The sequence below is a fragment of the Canis aureus genome, chromosome 7, assembly GCF_053574225.1.
Source record: "Canis aureus isolate CA01 chromosome 7, VMU_Caureus_v.1.0, whole genome shotgun sequence".
Taxonomy (NCBI): Eukaryota; Metazoa; Chordata; class Mammalia; order Carnivora; family Canidae; genus Canis; species Canis aureus.
Window position 1 is genome coordinate 520,899 of NC_135617.1, and position 17,757 is coordinate 538,655.

Genomic DNA, 17,757 nt, shown 5'->3' on the forward strand with positions numbered 1-17,757 from the left:
CCGCACTTGCGGCCGGCGCACGCGCGCGACTTGAGCTCTCGCGGGAAGCGGCCCGGACGTTAGGGGCGGGTGGAGGCGGGCCGAGGCGGGCCGAGGCGGGCCGCTGGGCGTGGCGGCGAGAGGAGGGACATGGACAGGCGCGGGCGGGGCGGGAAGCCGGCCTCGAGCTCGGCCCCTCAGCCGCCGCAGACGCCGCCGCAGCCTCGGAAGGACAGGAGGCCCAGCATGTTCGAGAAGGAGGCAGTGAGTGCGGGGGCGGGGAGGGCGTCGGTGAGCGGCCCGCTGCCCTCCTGCCCCCAGCGCGCGCCTGGGGGGCCTCGCGCTCCTGACGGGACCTCGTGCTCCTGACGGGGCCTCGCGCTCCTGACCGGCCTCATGCTCCCGACGGGACCTCGTGCTCCCGACGGGCCTCGCGCTCCCGACGGGACCTCGTGCTCCTGACGGGCCTCGTGCTCCTGACGGGGCCTCGCGCTCCTGACGGGGCCTCGCGCTCCTGACCGGCCTCATGCTCCCGACGGGACCTCGTGCTCCCGACGGGCCTCGCGCTCCTGACGGGACCTCGTGCTCCCGACGGGCCTCGTGCTCCTGACGGGGCCTCGCGCTCCTGACGGGACCTCGTGCCGTGACCGGGACCTCGCGCCCCTGACAGGCCTCGCGCTCCTGACGGGCCTCCTTTTTTTTTTTTTTTTTTTTTAATTTTTATTATTTATTCGTGCTCCTGACGGGGCCTCGCGCCCCTGACGGGGCCTCGTGCTCCTGACGGGACCTGGTGCTCCCGACGGGGCAGACCCACGCTCCTGACGGGACCTCGCGCTCCCGACGGGGCTTCGTGCTCCCGACGGGCCTCGTGCTCCCGACGGGCCTCGCGCTCCTGACTGGGCCTCGTGCTCCTGACCGGCCTCGTGCTCCTGACGGGGCCTCGCGCTCCTGACGGGGTCTCGTGCTCCCGACGGGACCTCGTGCCGTGACCGGGACCTCGCGCTCCTGACGGGCCTCGTTTTTTTTTTTTTTTTTTTTTTTTTTATTCGTGTTCCTGACGGGGCCTCGTGCTCCTGACGGGACCTGGTGCTCCCGACGGGGCAGACCCACGCTCCTGACGGGACTTTGCGCCCCTGACGGGGCCTCTTGCCATCACCAGGACCTCGTGCCATGACCCGAGCCTCGCGCTCCTGACGACCGCGCAGGCGTGGACAGCAGTGCACACGTGCTGCGTTTCAAGGACAAGCGTCCGATATGTGGAGCTTTCAGAAGCAGCTGCAGTCCCCGTATTTGAGGGACCTGCAGGAGAAAAAAAATAAATGCAGGACTAACTGTCTGGAATTAATGGAGGATGCCACTCACTTTCCCGGGTGGGATGACACCAGGATTTGTGTGGGATCCTAGTCCGGAAAGCATGACTGCAGTCGAGACTCCTCCTCTTGCTGAGACATTAAGTGAGGAAGGAATTTGTTCAAGGGGACGGAACCATAAGGTCAGAGGGAGTCTGGACCCCCCTGCGGGGCGCCTGGCCTGCTCCTCCCGTGGTTTCCTTTCCCACCTACTTCGTGGGACCCATTCGCCAGGCTGAAGGAGAGCAGAGCCTAAATATTTCAAGTAATGAAACAGGAATCAGAACAGATCACAGCAATATTTTAGGTTCTTTTTATTTTAAAATATATTATTTATTCCTGAGAGACAAGAGAGAGGGGGCAGAGACACAGGCAGAGGGAGAAGCATGCTCTCTGCGGGGAGCCGGATGCAGGGACTCGATCCTCGGACCCAGGATTGTGACCTGAGCCAAAGGCAGACGGTCACCCGCTGAGCCACTCAGGCGTCCCAACAATTTAGGTTCTAATGACACCATTTTACAAAGGGAAAAACAGATGAGAGGAGGAAAGATAAAGCAAGTTCACAAAATGAAGAGCACGAGGAGAGCGAGGCCAGAAACCTTACTCTGTTGGAGCTGGAGTTTCATGCTCCCAAAAGCTGAGCTGGGCAGTTTGGCCCCTGAGCAACATGAACTCCAACCACACGGATCTACTTACAGATTTTTTCAATAAATAAGTTTAAAAATTTGAGGGGTATTTGTAACAATTTGGAAAAACATTTCTCTACCTGACTTTATTGTAAGAATATAGTATATAACGTGTGTTAACTAGCTGTTTGTATTATTGGCAAGGCTTCTGGTCAGCAGTAGACAATACATTAAGTTTTGGAGGAGTCAAAAGTTAGAAATTTTTTCTTTTTTTTTTTTTACTGGAGGCAGTGGTCAGTGCCCCTAACCTTCGAGCTCAAGGATCAATGGTGTTGCCTGGTAATAAATCTGTCTCATACATAGATCACTAGCAACAAAGAAAAATTTCTGTATTTTGAGGCGGACAAAGGTGACTTTTAGGAATTACTGCCTGCTAAAGGTCAGAAGTGGTCTTGAAAAATGAATAAGACTGAATCCTAAAAGATATATATACAGATATAGATAGATAGAGATAGAGATAGAGATAGAGATAGAGAGAGAGATGTTACGTAGACCAAAGTCTGGGAGTAAAGGGACATGGACCAAGGTCATTGTTGCTTATTTGATAGGGCTGTCTTAAAGACCTAGGCTTCTAGGAGTCAGAAATTTTAATAGACCAGAAATTGTGAGGAAACTGAGAATGCATGCCACATATGCTCACTAAATATACATGAGGACAGTAAGTGCACTGATGTGTAATTTCTAACTTTTGGGTAGTAGACAATTCCTGTGTTCATTGGAAACATGAAGGTACACCACACAATTTAATCAATATAAATGTATTTTAATGTTATATAAGCTGTATCCATTTTTTTCTTCTTCTAGTAATAACGTCTCCATTTTCTTTTGGAGGATTAATCCATTCCTCATTGGATAGAGTTTTGATGAACTATCACTCTCTTTGTGTTATAGATGAGAACCAAATATGGCTAATTAGATGAACACTTAATGGAATACTGTAATAAAATGATTGAGATAAATTCAAATTGGGGACAGAATACTGATGTGCGTTGTGTCTGGTTCTTTAACCTTCTCTCCCATTCTGTAAACTCTCACCAAAGATCCCAAAACCTTAAACAGATGACCAAAAAATTGAAGACTTGCTTAATTTCACTTGTGTACATACATTTTAAAATCTTAAATATAAGCAAACAGCCTTTAATTAGATTTTTTAAAATTTATTTAAGACAGAGTGTGTGTGTGCATGAACTGAGAGAAGGGGCAGAGAGAGAGGGAAAAGCAGACTCCCCACTGAGCGGGGAGCCTGACTTGGGGCTTGATCCCAGGACACTGGGATCATGACATGAGATGAAGGTAGATGGTTAACCAATCGAGCCACTCAGGCACTCCAAATAGCCTTTAATTAGTATATTAATATAATAATAATTGTTATAATATAGTGGCATCTTATAACTGAATTCCGTTTATTTTAGGATTATAAGCAGGCTCAACATGAGGAAATGCTATATCACTGGGTTAAAGTCAGGTTATTTTAGTAGATGTGAAAATGTTGATCAGAGGCACCTGGATGGCTCAGTGGTTGAGGGTCTGCCTTTGGCTCAGGTCACAATCCAGGGGTCCTGGGATCCAGTCCCACATTGGGCTCCTCATAGGGAGTCTGCTTCTCCCTCTGCCTGTGTCTCTGCCTCTCTCTGTCTCTCATGAATAAATTTTTAAAAATCTTTTAAAAAGTTGATCATATTTAAGACATTCCTAATTTTTAGAAGTAATTAGATTTTTCTGTAATGAAGAGATAAAATAATGAATAAAAGGAAAACTGAATCAAAAGGCCAAAATTATGGGATGCCTGGGTAACTCAGCTGTTGGACACCTGCCTTCGGCTCAGGTAGTAATTCTGGAGACCTGGGATCGAGTCCCACGTCGGGCTTCCTGCATGGAGCCTGCTTCTCCCTCTGCCTGTGTCTCTGCCTCTCTCTGTGTGTGTCTCTCTCTATGTGTGTCTCTCTATGTGTGTCTCATTAATAAATAAATAATTCTTAAAAAGAAGATCAAAATTATATATAAGGAAGAAATGGTAGAGTTGTGAAGTTTCAGTATGTTAGAATCTGTTATTTTCAAACCATGCATGCATGCTCTATCCCCAAGGGACTCATTAAAGTTGGAAGCCACTGTAGTTACAAATACATTGTAGCTGTATCCCTTGAGTATATTGTGTGTGTGTGTGGGGGGGGGGGGGTGGCAATTACTCTAGAGAGGCATTCTCTGAATAGAACATAATAAAGTTTGTTTTTAAGAGGTTTAAGGAGCAAATAATACCTCTTTTCTCTAAAACATAATGCAGTCTGGTGAATAAAACAGAGTTTTGATGGACTTCAACTAGCAGACAACATGGAGTAACTCCTACCAGAAACTATTGAAAGTATTTTGCATGTGAGAAGGAAATAAGTTTGGGGGGGTCAGAGGGCAGACTATTATGTCTCATCATGTCCCCTCAAAATGCCTATGTTGAAGTCCTAATCCCTGGTACCTCAGGATGTGACTGTATTTGGAGACAGAGCCTTTATTTATTTTTTAAAGATTTTATTTATTTATTCATGAGAGACACAGAGAGAGAGAGAGAGAGGCAGAGACACAGGCAGAGGGAGAAGCAGGGTCCCTGCAAGGAGCCCAAGATGGGACTTGATCCCGGGACCCAGGGATCATGACCTGAGCCAAAGGCAGAGGTTCAGTGACTGAGCCACCCAGGGGCTCCTGCAGACAGAACCTTTAAAGAGATAATTAAGTTAAAATGGAGTCATTAGGAACCAAGAAACAGACTCTTAAGTATAGAGAACCCACTGGTGATCACCAGCAGGGTAGTGGGTGGAATGATGGGAGAAATATGTGATGGGGATTAGGATTACACATATCATGATGAGCACTGAGTCATCTACAGAAGTGTTGAGTCACTATATTGTACCCCTGAAACTAATATAACACTGTATGTTAACTACCCAGAATTAAAAAAAAAAAAAAAAAAAAAAACTTAAAAAGAAGAATGACTTATATGGATTATACATTTACCAGTAAATTATTTATTTTTTTTAATTTATAAAAACTATTTAAAAGAGCACTTTTAAACTTCTCATTTCTTTTTAAAATTCTCTTATACAAAACTTTATCCCCAAGTATAAAGACTTTTTAAGTATCCTTTAAAAAAAAATGGGGTTGTTAGGGTGGACCTAATCTAACATGACGGGAGATTAGAACACAGGACAAACAGAGGGATGACCATATGAGGAGATATCAAAACGCTGGTGGGGCACCTGGATGGCTCAGTGGTTGAGCATCTGCCTTTGGCTTAGGGCGTGACCCCGGGGTCCTGGGATTGAGTCCCACATCGGGCTCCCCGCAGGGAGCCTGCTTCTCCCTCTGCCCATGTCTCTGCCTCTCTCTCTCTCTGTGTCTCTCATGAATAAAAAAATATTTTTTTAAATTGGATATAAGGAACAAAGAACACATGTGACAAATAGGAAACAAAAAATATGAAGGATTTAAACACAATCATGACAATTACATTAAACATAAATGGGAAGAATGGGAAAAGATCTATCATGTGATCCTAATAGGAAGCTGGAGTACATACATTAGTATAAGACAAGATACATTTCTAAACAATACTAGATAAAGAGAGTCATTTAATAATACTAAGTCAATTTATCTGAAAGGCCCAACAATCCTGTTTATGTACCTAAAGTCAGAGCTTTGAAATACAGGACACAAAAACTTCATGTGTTCTTACAGAAATAGACATCCATAATTACAGTTGGAAATTTCAATACATCTCTATATCGATAATTTATAGAATAGACAAAAATCTAATAAAGATATAAAATATGTGAACAATAATTAACTTGAACTAGTGCACTTTTATTGCATACTCCATGCAACCACAGCTGAATAAATGTTCTTTATTTTTTTTAACATTTTTTTTAAATTTTCATTTTATGATAGTCACACACAGAGAGAGAGAGAGAGGCAGAGACACAGGCAGAGGGAGAAGCAGGCTCCATGCACCGGGAGCCCGACGTGGGATTCGATCCCGAGTCTCCAGGATCGCGCCCTGGGCCAAAGGCAGGCGCGCTAAACCGCTGCGCCACCCAGGGATCCCATAAATGTTCTTTAGAAGTGCACATGAAGCATCACTAGGATTATGTCCTGGGACATAGAACAAGTCCCAATAACTTTAAAAGTATTCAGATCGGGGATCCCTGGGTGGTGCAGCGGTTTGGCACCTGCCTTTGGCCCAGGGCGCGATCCTGGAGACCCGGGATCAAATCCCACGTCGGGCTCCCGGTGCATGGAGCCTGCTTCTCCCTCTGCCTGTGTCTCTGCCTCTCTCTCTCTCTCTCTCTCTCTGTGTGACTATCATAAATAAATAAAAATTAAAAAAAAAAGTATTCAGATCATACAAAATATGTTCTTTGGCCATAATGGAATAAATTAAAAATCATTAACAGAAAAATATATAGAAAAGTACAAATTGTCTGAAAATTAAATGACGGTTCTGAATAACTTGAGATAAAGTAAAAGAGAAAATATTTTCAACTGAAAATAAACATATATTTCAAAAACTATAGGTAATAGCTATTGAAGTAGGTGGGGAAATTTATAGCCCTAAACATCTATATTAGAAACATTTTGAATCAGTATTTCAACTATCAGTTCAAATTAGAAAAAGAACCATCTAAATTCAAAGTAAGCAAAAGGAAGGAGGTAATAAAAACAAGAGTGAAAGTGAATGAAATAGCGAACTGAAAAACAAGATTAATGAAACCAAAGATATTTTGGAAAAATAAAGTTGATAAACTTCCCACCTAAGAGTTGGCAAACAGCAGCCTGTGGGTCAAATGTGGCTTGCTGCCTATCTTTGCACAGCCTATGAGCTAAGAATGGTTTGTATATTTTTAAAGGGTTATTTTAAAAAGATAGATGGAGATGGTGAAAGAAGAGGACAAAAGGAGAGTTGGAGGAGAAGAAGCAGTGCAATTACCACAGTTGGTCCACAGTGTCTAAAATATTTACTAGCTGACTCTTTACAGAGAAAGTTTGCCAGCCCTTCCCGAAGTGAGACTAATCAGGAAAAGAAAAAGATCAATTCTCAATACCAGGAATGAGAGTGAAATTAAGAGCTGGTTCATTGAAAAGATAAACAAAATTGACAAACTTTTATCTAGATTTCACCAAGGAAAAGGAGAGGGCTCAAATAAAACCAGAAATGAAAGAAGAAAAACACATGAAAGAAAAGACATTGCAACTGATACCACAGACATACAAAGGATCATAAGAGATTACTAGCAATTATATGCCAAAAATTTGGACAGCTCAGAAAAAATGTGTAAATTCCTAAAATAGAAAAGTTGAACAGACCAATTAGTAGTAAGGAGATCAAATCAGCAATCAAAAACCTCCCAACAAACAATAGTCCAGGACCAGATGGCTTCACTGGTGAATTCTATTAAACAGTCAAAGAAGGATTAATACCAATCTTTCTCAAACTCTTCAAAAGAATAGAAGAGGAACTTCTATAACTTCCAAACTAATTATATGAGGCTGACATTACTTGGACACCAAAACTGTACAAGGACACCAAAGAAAAGAGAACTACAGGTCAATAAACCTAATGAATGTAGATGCAAAAATTCTCAGGAAAGTAGTAGCAAATCAAATGTCACCACTCTGCGTTACTCAGAACACTGGACTCACACTGACTGCAAACCTGCTTCTAGAACAGTTTGCCTTAAAGCCTTTGTTCTTTTTGGGCTTCAGCCCAAACCTAACTTCATTCAGAGAGGCCTTCTCTGATTGTTCGGTCTAAATTACAATGAGTTCTACCAAGTCATGTAATTTTATTTTTATAGCAATTGCTACTATTTAAATTCACTTACTCATTTTCCTATATGCTTTTTAATTTTTTTTAAAGATTGTATTTATTCTTGAGAAACAGAGAAAGAGAGAGGCAGAGACACAGGCGGAGGCTCCACGCAAGGAGCCCAACATGGGACTCGATCCCGGAACTCCAGGATCACACCCTGGGCCAAGGCAGGTGCTAAACCGCTGAGCCACCTGGGCTGCCTTGCTTTTTAATTGTTAATCAGCTCTCCTCTCTCCTAGAATGATCCCTCCATGAATGCAGACTACTTGATTATGAGTTAACATAAGCCAAACAATTAATCCCTGACTATTACAATGAAGCTCACCACTGTAACTTCAGAGCCTAGACCATTTATCTGGACCATATTAGGCACCAATAAACTCCTTTTCTTTAAGGAGTGTTGAATGGCAGATAATGAATGTTGAATGTCAAAAGCAGAATGATGTCTGTACCAAATCAATACTTTTTTTTTTTTTTTTTATGATAGTCACACAGAGAGAGAGAGAGAGAGAGGCAGAGACATAGGCAGAGGGAGAAGCAGACTCCACGCACCGGGAGCCTGACGTGGGATTTGATCCCGGGTCTCCAGGATCGGGCCCTGGGCCAAAGGCAGGCGCCAACCCGCTGCGCCACCCAGGGATCCCCAAATCAATACACTTTTGTTATCTTTTCAACTTAAAACTTATTTATGTAAATGTTATGTAAAGACTTACAGAAATAATGGTATTTATTTGAAGACAAGTAAAAGTAAATTAAAATTGTAAGACTATGAAGGATAATATTTTCATAATCTCAGGGTAGAGAACCAGAAAGTTTTCTTAACATGCCTGTCTCCTAGCCCCCCCAATTGTCCTCTCTGGAGGCCTGTCTTGTTTCTGGTTCTTTTGTATCTTCCATGTATATTTTAAATATACGTATGCAAATTTGTGTTTATAGATAAATAGATGATAGCTAGCTAGTTAGATTCTTCTTTTTTTTCTTTAACCCAACTGATAGCTAGGAGTGAATCAGTGAATCTAGGATTCAGCAACTCCTTTATCACAGAAGTCAAGTAGAATGGAATTCCAAACTTTGTGCCAATTTTGTCCCATTATGCCAGGGTTCTTAAATCTTAAATTTCATTGTACGATTAAAAAAGTAATCTCTTTCTCTTCTCCTTCCCTGCTCTTTCAGTATGCACAGATTTTAAGAGACAGACTGAGAGAATCATTTCATGATGTTCAGTATGTAGAGCCTCCATTTGATGAATCAATTGCTGATCTAGGTAAAGAATGGAAGAGTGTCCTGGCAAAACTGAAGTTTGCTAATTCATATAGAATGGAACCATTGAAAAAATTCCAAGCTCATTCAGTAGAAACTAAAGTCCAGCAGATATTAAAGGTAGGTTGATAAATACATATGACAGCAGTATCTTAGCTTTGGGGGTTTGATAAACTTTATTAAGATCTATGGTGTATATTTGATTGATTTTTTTTTGCAGCACTTATTTCTGAAAATGACAGTATTTTGTAGTCATACTCAAGAATCTTCACATTGATGCTGTGAGCTAGATTTAACTCTTTTGTTATTTCAACTTTTAATTATCCATAAATTATTTATCCCTCAGGTTTCAGGTTTTCCCATATTTGGAGAAATGAGTTAAACAAGACACACTGAATCTGTAAATGGGTATGAACAGTTGGTTCCTGTACACTAACACGTCTAAGGACAAGTGGCTGCCAACATGCGCACAGGTTCCCTTTTTTAAACTGACTGGAATCTAAAGGTCATTTAAGGTGGTTGTTTCCAGGCTAGTCCAAAAAAGCTTCTTCAATTTTATAAAATAATACTGCAATACTAATATTAATACCAGCATTATTTAAATGAGTGTTGGCATCTGAGGGCTATGTTGTTCAGACAGAAAGAATTCCATCTTTCGTAATAAAGGACCAAATCTTTTAAAATGTTTATAGAAAGTTTGAGGAATCCCCTTTTCATCTGTGGTCTCCATTTCTGGGCACCAGGCACCCAGGCAAAATTTTCTGATGGCTGGATTCCCCTCAGGGACTCCACCAAGCCTGAGTCTACCCGACATATGTTCCTTGTTTCAAACTTACCTCCTCTGTCAGTTCACAAGGTGAATTCCCTCAGTAACAACTGATGTGAGCTAGCTGTTGGGAAGAAAGTTTCAATGTAATTTATTTTGTATAAATGATTAATACCTTTTTAATTATATCAAAGTTAATTATCTAAATGAATTAACTTTTATTAATACAGAAGAATATTTAAGAGGGCTACTCTAGCCTCCCTCGACTACCATAGACAGGTACATTTCTAAGCTGAACTATTAATTGTTGGATGATATTTGGCAATGATAGTATGACTTAAGGAAATAAAGAATGTCAACTCAATTTAATACGATAAAGTAATTACTGATTACCTTCTTATCTAAACATTAACAGCAGACATAATGTGACATGAGAGTATACATTTTGGTGTGTCTCTTGCTTGGCCTTACCACATAGACTGAGTTCAGATTTATTGAACATAATAAGATTTCAAATTGTATTTACATGCCATAATTTACAGAATTGTGTTGAGCAAGACGGGGCCTGGAACAGCTGATTGGATATGAAGGTGGATAGCTAGAGGTCATAAGGGCAGGGCTTTTCCCTTGGGTTCACAGAACATTCAACATAGCTCTAGAGAAATAGTATACACTGCTGGGGCTTGTGGGAATCTTCCTATAGCAAGCACTCATTGTCTCATTGTTTGTTAAATAAGAGCAGGTGGGGGTGGGCCCCCTGGGTGGCTCAGTGATTGAGTGTCTGCCTTTGGCAGGGGGTATAATCCCGGAGTTCCCAGATCGGGTCCCACATCGGGCTTCCTGCATGGAGCCTGCTTCTCCCTCTACCTATGTCTCTAACTCTCTCTCTCTGCGTCTTTCATGAATAAATAAATCTTAAAAAAAAAAAAAAAAAGAGCAAGTGGGGGAAACCTGAGGTCTGTTAGGCAGATTCAGAAAAGAGAATAGATGTTACTAAGTGCCTGGAAGATGACGAACCACAGCCAATGCCTGAGGGAAACAAATGCTTCTAGACAGAGTTTTAGATCCAGCACCATTCTAGAAGGGAAACAAACAAACAAAAAAAGAGCAACATATTTGTTGTTACATGCCTATAAAATTAGCTAGTAGGAGCTCCTTTGTTATCACAGGACCCAGAACCATGGTTCATTCATCACTGCCCAGGTCAGTCAAAGGCACTTGCAGTTGGCTAGCTCACTAGGTGGCCCAGTCTGCTTATGGGCTGTGGGAAAGCTTCGTACTTCATAACACACATGTGTCTCCCCAGCTGTAATTAATCCACAGCCGATGTGGTGGAAAACCTGGGATCTCCTCGGCGTCCACCTGGAGACCTGAGAGAGCAGTAGAGTGCAAAGCCATGGGGAGAGGGCTAGAGAAGTGGCTTAATTCAGGAAGACTGGGGAAGACAGGAGTCACATGATACAAACTCCTGTCCAGGAAATTCAGGCTTTAGGAAAACTCAAGTCTGAGTTTTAGCTAATATGGAAATTATAGAAAAATTTCCTTCATCTACTTAAGAATCCCCAGAAGCATTCTTTTAAAATTCCCATGTCTCCCTAACAGCTGTATGATGGGGTGATCTAGTTAAGGAAAACTTACAGGTTAAGGGTTGGTAATGAAGAGAAATTGAATGTAGCTAAAAGCCAAAATAAACTTTATTCAACATTATTATTGAAATCGATTGGTAAAACAGTCATTTAATGTTATTTGGTTGGGAATGCATGTATTTTTTTAAGTTATATGTATTATTTAGACACATGTTTTCTTGAGTTTTTATGTAGAAAATATTTGGTTTGAAAATGAAAATGTTTTTCCTGTTCTTTTAAAGGAGAGTCTTAAGGATGTCAAATATGATGATAAAGTCTTCTCTCATTTGTCACTTGAATTAGCAGACCGCATCTTGTCAGCAGTGAAAGAATTTGGGTACCACCGTTACAAGTTCGTTATAAAAGTATTATTTATTCAAAAGACTGGTCAGGCAATAAATGTGAGTACCACACTGACCCAGCATCTATCAGCCAGTTCTCTGAGTTCTCCCCTCTAGTGACCTGACCCTTCCTGTGCCATCCACCTGCAGGGCACTTCAAGGTTCTAAGGTGCCTCTCTGACAAATGACAATTTTGTTAGCTCTGTCTTCCTTCACTACCTATTATTTGAGAAGTACTAACCCAGAGATGGCGATTTTCTACTGATAATTTATTAAACTGTAGCTATCCTGTTCCTTGATCATACTAATTTTGACAATTTAATGTCATTTGATAATTAACAAGTAAATTTATTTTGAGGACTAATGGGAATTAGGTACTGAGAAAAAGACAGAAAATGGGGAGACGCAGACCATGATTCTCCAGGATTTTTTACCATACTTGAGGGCAGAAAACAACGCAGGTCGGAGTTTAAGAAATGGGATAGGGTGGATGGTGGGACAGCCCGGTGTTCGAGTCTGGTTGGCCTAGATACAAACACTGGCAGCTGCAGTCAGAGCCTGTAGCCTGGGCCTAATCGCTCTTTTCATCTGTAAGATGGGGATGGTGACCCTGGCTGCAGCTGCCCTGAGGATCAAATGAGATGGTAAGAAAGCCCTCTACGTGGTCTCTGGCACAGAGTCCTCAGTAAGCAGCAAGGGGATTATTGTCATTTACAAATATGATTGCACACCACTGGGCCACATGAGGTTCTTGTGAGCTGCCCGTGAATGTGTGGCAGCTGGACACAGTTTGCAGTCTTTGTGGATGAGTGACGTGCATGTGGAAGCAGGCAGAGGAGTGGTAGCCACATGAGAGTGAGTGACACAGAGGTGCCTTGGATCCTGGAGAGGAGAGCACTGGCACATAGGTCTAGTTGGTGGCAGGTGCTCCACGGAGGAGGGTAAGGTAGGACAATGTGCCAGAGTGGCAGAATGACTGCTGGGGCTGTCTGGAGATGGGAAATGCCCTCTGGTAAGCTGAACATCAAGAAGAAACCAGCTGTGCTGGAGACCTGCCCCCCGAGAACACGGGAGAGCAAAGATGCCAAGGCCGTGGGCCCTGTGTGCTTGGTTAATAACCTGTGTGCTTGTGGTATATTTGGGTAGCAGACACGGGTAGGATGTATATTGCATAACGGTACTGTACTGGCTGAGTGGGTTTCCTTATGTGGGAAATGTTCTGAGCAGGTGGGAGCAGACGACCTGTGACAGCCTTGCTTGGAAGTTACACTATGTCACATTCTTTTGCTCAGAGCAAGTCCCAAGGTTAATTCATACTCAAGGGGTGGAGATATAGAAGCCGTGAAAGGTTTGTGGCCATGTGCATCCACCATGGAAAAGTAGGCTGTAGTCAAATTGTGTGGCTTTGTGAGCAAAGCAAAAGATTTAGAATTTTCTCTAACAGCCTGCTTGTATAATCAATGCCATTTCTTTATTTCAAAATAATGTTCTAATAAACTTTCCCTTGAAAATACCTTAAGGATGGAAAGGAAAATTCCATACCATGAACTATAACACAGCAGAGTTGTATTGTATGCAGAACTCTTAACCCAGTTACAGAGGGCTTTCATCCCCAACCAGATGCTCTGCTAAGGTCCAGTCTCCATGTCAGATAAGGACCGCTCCAGGAAGAGAAGAGGGGCCCCTTCTGGAAAAGGGAAATTGGACAAATTACTTTCAAAATATCACTATCTAAGATACCGTATAGACTTGAAGATTACTTCTTAACATGTTCTACCTAAAGTTGGTCTTTCGAAATTTGTGTGTCACAGATCGCCAGCAGATGGATCTGGGATGTTGCATGGGACAGCTGGGTTGGGGCAAAACATGAAACGGAAACGTATGTTGCCTTGGCCCTGGTGTTTGCTCTCTATTGTGAATAGCTCATTACATGTACGGGAGTGCTTGCTTCTCAACTTTTCCAAGATATGTGACTTTGAAGATTTGCCAACTTCACAGTAGCTTTGATTAGCTATACTTTTGCCTCCAGTTGAAGCTTCATTGTATTCTTGTAACAACAAACAAGGCCACGTTTTTACCTTCATACTTACTTGTTATAATATTTATTAAAGTTCTATTACCCCAAAGTATAAAAGTATGAATGATACATAAGGGGATAGACAGATATGAGTATATAAATACTTCTAAGTAGATTCTAATATAGGGAAATTATTTATTCTTTTTAGATTTGAGACAATTAGAATTTGCTACAGGAAATGTAGCAATTATGACAGCCTTGTAAAGTATCACATTAAATGTTAAAACATATATTGGAAAACTTCTAAAGGCAGTTGTATGTTTGAATGGTATTTTAATACATTGTAGGCATTCTTTGGAAAGAAATTACCAAGTTTGAAAGAAAGATATTCATGTATTTAACACATTCCTAACCAATCAAAATGCTTAAGGGTGTGTGGTCATTCTTTTCGTTAATCTGTCAGTTAAGCTCTTTTTAGATGCAAGAACTGAAAAACCTAATCCAGTTCTTAAAAAAAGGAAAATTTTATTTTCCAGGCATTTGGCCAAGGATCCAGGTTTTTTCTGTCTTCCCCTCTCCGCCAGACTTTTACATACATTTGTTTAACTTGATATAATTTAACCATGTTCCTGTCTATGAATAGACGGGTCATGGTTGGCTCCTTGGGGCTGGGGCTGCATCCCCCTGGGAGCACAGGGCCGCGTGGCAGGAGCACACCCCACCTTCAGAGCTCTTCCAGCAGGGAAGAGGGGGTGGGCTTGGAGGAGGCGACCAGCCTGTGATCATGTGACTTTCAGGGTCATAATTGGAACTTGAAAAACCTTGTCCAACTTAAAGGATGGTAAAAACAGCCAACACCGGGAGGTTGAAAGGTAGGGGAGAGTGTTCTTCTCACTAACGTGTCGTAATGAGTCGGATGATCCAGGACTAGCAGTTCAGGGCCACACAGCGCAGACATGATCTTTGTCGCCTAAATTGTCTTCCATATGGGAGTTCACAGCCGCGAACCGGGGCCACAGAAGTGATGACAAGCCCGTGCTCGGGTGAAGCGCGACCTTCCTGACTTGCCGGATTCCCTGGGGGTAAAGCTCACGGCCTCAGGGGCTGTTTGTAAAGTGGGATCTGGGGGTGATGAATAACCAGGCGCTCGCGGCCGCCGTGGAGCCCCGGGCCTTCCCTGCCGCCTGCCGCCGCCTGCACTGGGCCGCGGGGTCCCCTCCGCTCTGCCCTCGCTCCCCCTTCCCCGCCCACGACCAACGAACCCTCCACACCCCCGGGGCCCCTCTGGGGGGGCGGGGTGGAGCCGCCCGTGGGCGCCGCGTCCCGGGAGGTGCCGCGTGCGGAGTCCATCCGCCGCCAAGGGCTTGCGTCGCCGCGAGATCCTGGGGATCCTCGGCTTCCCGCGGACCGTGGCGGGGCGGCCGTCCTGTGCCCGCCGGCCCCGCCTCGGCTCCCCGCGGCCTTCTGAGCTGGGCTCCTCTGCCCACCGTCGGGTGCGACTCCTCGGGGGCCCCGGGCCTGTGCGCGGCTCTGCTGCCCGCCGCTCGGCCTCCACTCTCGGGCCGCCTCCGCCGCCCTCCTTTGTCCTTCCGTCGCGCGGCCCCCCGGTCAGCCAGGCCTGTGCCCGGGCCGCCGGCAGCAGGACGCAGGAGGCCGCAGGAGGCCGCAGGAGGCCATAGCAGGACGCAGGAGGATGCAGGAGGCCGCAGCAGGACGCAGGAGCCCGCAGCAGGATGCAGGAGGCCGCAGGAGGCCACAGCAGGACGCAGGAGGCCACAGGAGGCCGCAGCAGGACGCAGCAGGACACAGGAGCCCGCAGCAGGATGCAGGAGGCCGCAGGAGGCCCCAGCAGGACGCAGGAGGCCGCAGCAGGACGAAGCAGGACACAGGAGCCCGCAGGAGGCCACAGCAGGACGCAGGAGGCCACAGCAGGATGCAGGAGGCCGCAGGAGGCCACAGCAGGACGCAGGAGGCCATAGCAGGACGCAGGAGGCCGCAGGAGGCCACAGCAGGACGCAGGAGGCCACAGGAGGCTGCAGCAGGACGCAGCAGGACACAGGAGCCCGCAGCAGGATGCAGGAGGCCGCAGGAGGCCCCAGCAGGACGCAGGAGGCCGCAGCAGGACGCAGCAGGACGAAGCAGGACACAGGAGCCCGCAGGAGGCCACAGCAGGACGCAGGAGGCCACAGCAGGATGCAGGAGGCCGCAGGAGGCCACAGCAGGACGCAGGAGGCCATAGCAGGACGCAGGAGGATGCAGGAGGCTGCAGCAGGACGCAGGAGGCCGCAGCAGGACGCAGCAGGCCGCAGCAGGCCCCAGCCCAAGCCCCAGGCCCCTCCCGGCACCCCGGCCGGAGCATCAGACAAAGTCTGGTCAGAGAGCAGCGCGACCGGATCTCCGGCCTCCTCCGAACAGGCTCCGGGAACAACTCAGGACTCCAGCGGGTTTTGGAGTCTTCCCTTAACTAGGGCCTGCCTTGCTCTTGCTACCAAGGTGGAGACCCGTGTGACAGGAGGGCATGTGCAGAGCAGCTTCCAAAGGAGGGGAAGACAGAAAACCCAAAACTATAAACAAATAGATAAAAGGCCAAGGCCAGCATGAGCGGAAATGACTTGTCAAGAGGACATGCGGACAGAAGCGAAGCATGTCTCGGGCGGCACCGGTCTCCACTGCCCCACCTTCCTTCCCACCTGCTCTGTCTGCCCTGGAGGCGGCGACAAGGGCTCAGATGGCGTCAGCCATCATCCCATCTCCAGGGCCCAGCAAGCCGGGTAGGCCCGAGAGCCCAGGTAAGGGTGCGGGGCCGGGCTCCAAAAGGGCACAGCCAGGGCACCCTGGCGGCTCTGTCCGGGAGGGGTCAGCCCCACCGTCACCCCTCGAGCAAAAGCTGCCTTCCCGTCCAGGCCTAAGGCCTGGGAGCCAGGGGCAGGGGGAGCTACCCACGTGGCCTCCCCGCCTGCACTGCTGCTGCCCACGGCCCGTGTGCTCCTTCTCTACCTTGAGGATGTGAGCGGGGGAGTCCCCCCTCCTCTCCACTGCCCCGAGCCCGCTCTGCGGGACGTCGCTGTCCACACAGACGGCCTGCGGTAAGGCAGTCCCCTGCAGCCTGGTGCTGGGACGCCCGACTCTGATCGCCACAGTCCAGGTAAGGAACCCCACCCCGCCAGCGGCCGGGTGCAGATGTCAGTGACCCTGCAGCAGTGACACTGACGGAGGAAGCACAACCCCCAGACCTCCTGCCAGTGCCCAGCCTGCGCAGCACAGGTGCAGGTGTCCGACCTGCATCCCGGTCCCCGCTGCAAGGCCCGTCAGGGACTGGTCACTGCTCCCCAGCTAGTCAGCGCTTCGGGCCACAGCACAGTGCCTCCTTGTCTCCCAGTGACAGACCCACATGACGGACGTTTTACAGAAGGGGACCATCAAAAGAAAATTTCATTTTACATTAGAATTTTGTTTAACAACATTTCCAAACAGTTGAAAGTGCATCAGAGAAATAAGAAATGAGGGGCTGAAAACGAAATTGGACCTGATTAGGAAATTTGAAAGTGATAAGTAAAGCCGAGAGGATGAGATCTAAGTCTGGTAACACTGGATCACTGTCTTTTAGGTTAAACTGCTCTGGGAACAGAAAACTGCTGTGGTGAAGACTTCCTTCCACTCAGGATAGAAGACTCTAATAATAATAACATTCCAGTGGGTCCTGCTGGCATTTGGGCTAAGTGTTGACGTTGTCCCGTCAAAAGGAAGCTGTAATTACAGAGAGACTGAAAAGCAAGCTTTTACTGCAGTAAAGTCGGGTTGCGTCCTTTTAGCGGCCCACAGAGTTGGTTAGCTTTGCGCCCTGGTTCAGTTGCTGCGCCGGCCCGGGGTGCTGCTGGGA

The 17,757-nt window shown here is 46.0% G+C and overlaps 1 protein-coding gene and 1 long non-coding RNA gene across 2 annotated transcripts; one reads left to right on the forward strand and one right to left on the reverse strand.

The window, feature by feature from the left end:
* Positions 1-75: 75 nt before the first annotated feature.
* Positions 76-13,994, forward strand: DYNLT2 (dynein light chain Tctex-type 2). The gene is made up of 4 exons (XM_077902697.1): positions 76-243; positions 9,042-9,248; positions 11,762-11,920; positions 13,672-13,994. The coding sequence occupies exons 1-4, from the start codon at positions 130-132 to the stop codon at positions 13,780-13,782; spliced, it is 591 nt and encodes a 196-aa protein (XP_077758823.1). The 5' UTR covers positions 76-129; the 3' UTR covers positions 13,783-13,994.
* Positions 2,721-10,914, reverse strand: LOC144316946 (uncharacterized). The gene is made up of 3 exons (XR_013382767.1): positions 10,846-10,914; positions 9,965-10,018; positions 2,721-2,949 (listed from the first exon to the last, which is right to left on the reverse strand). It is a non-coding gene; the product is annotated as an uncharacterized LOC144316946 (long non-coding RNA).
* Positions 13,995-17,757: the final 3,763 nt, after the last annotated feature.

Coding starts and splice junctions, on each gene's coding strand:
- DYNLT2 (XM_077902697.1), top strand. CDS start 130: ATGGACAGGCGCGGGCGGGGCGGGAAGCCGGCCTCGAGCTCGGCCCCT. Junction 244..9,041: donor GCATGTTCGAGAAGGAGGCA/GTGAGTGCGGGG, acceptor CTGCTCTTTCAG/TATGCACAGATTTTAAGAGA. Junction 9,249..11,761: donor AAGTCCAGCAGATATTAAAG/GTAGGTTGATAA, acceptor GTTCTTTTAAAG/GAGAGTCTTAAGGATGTCAA.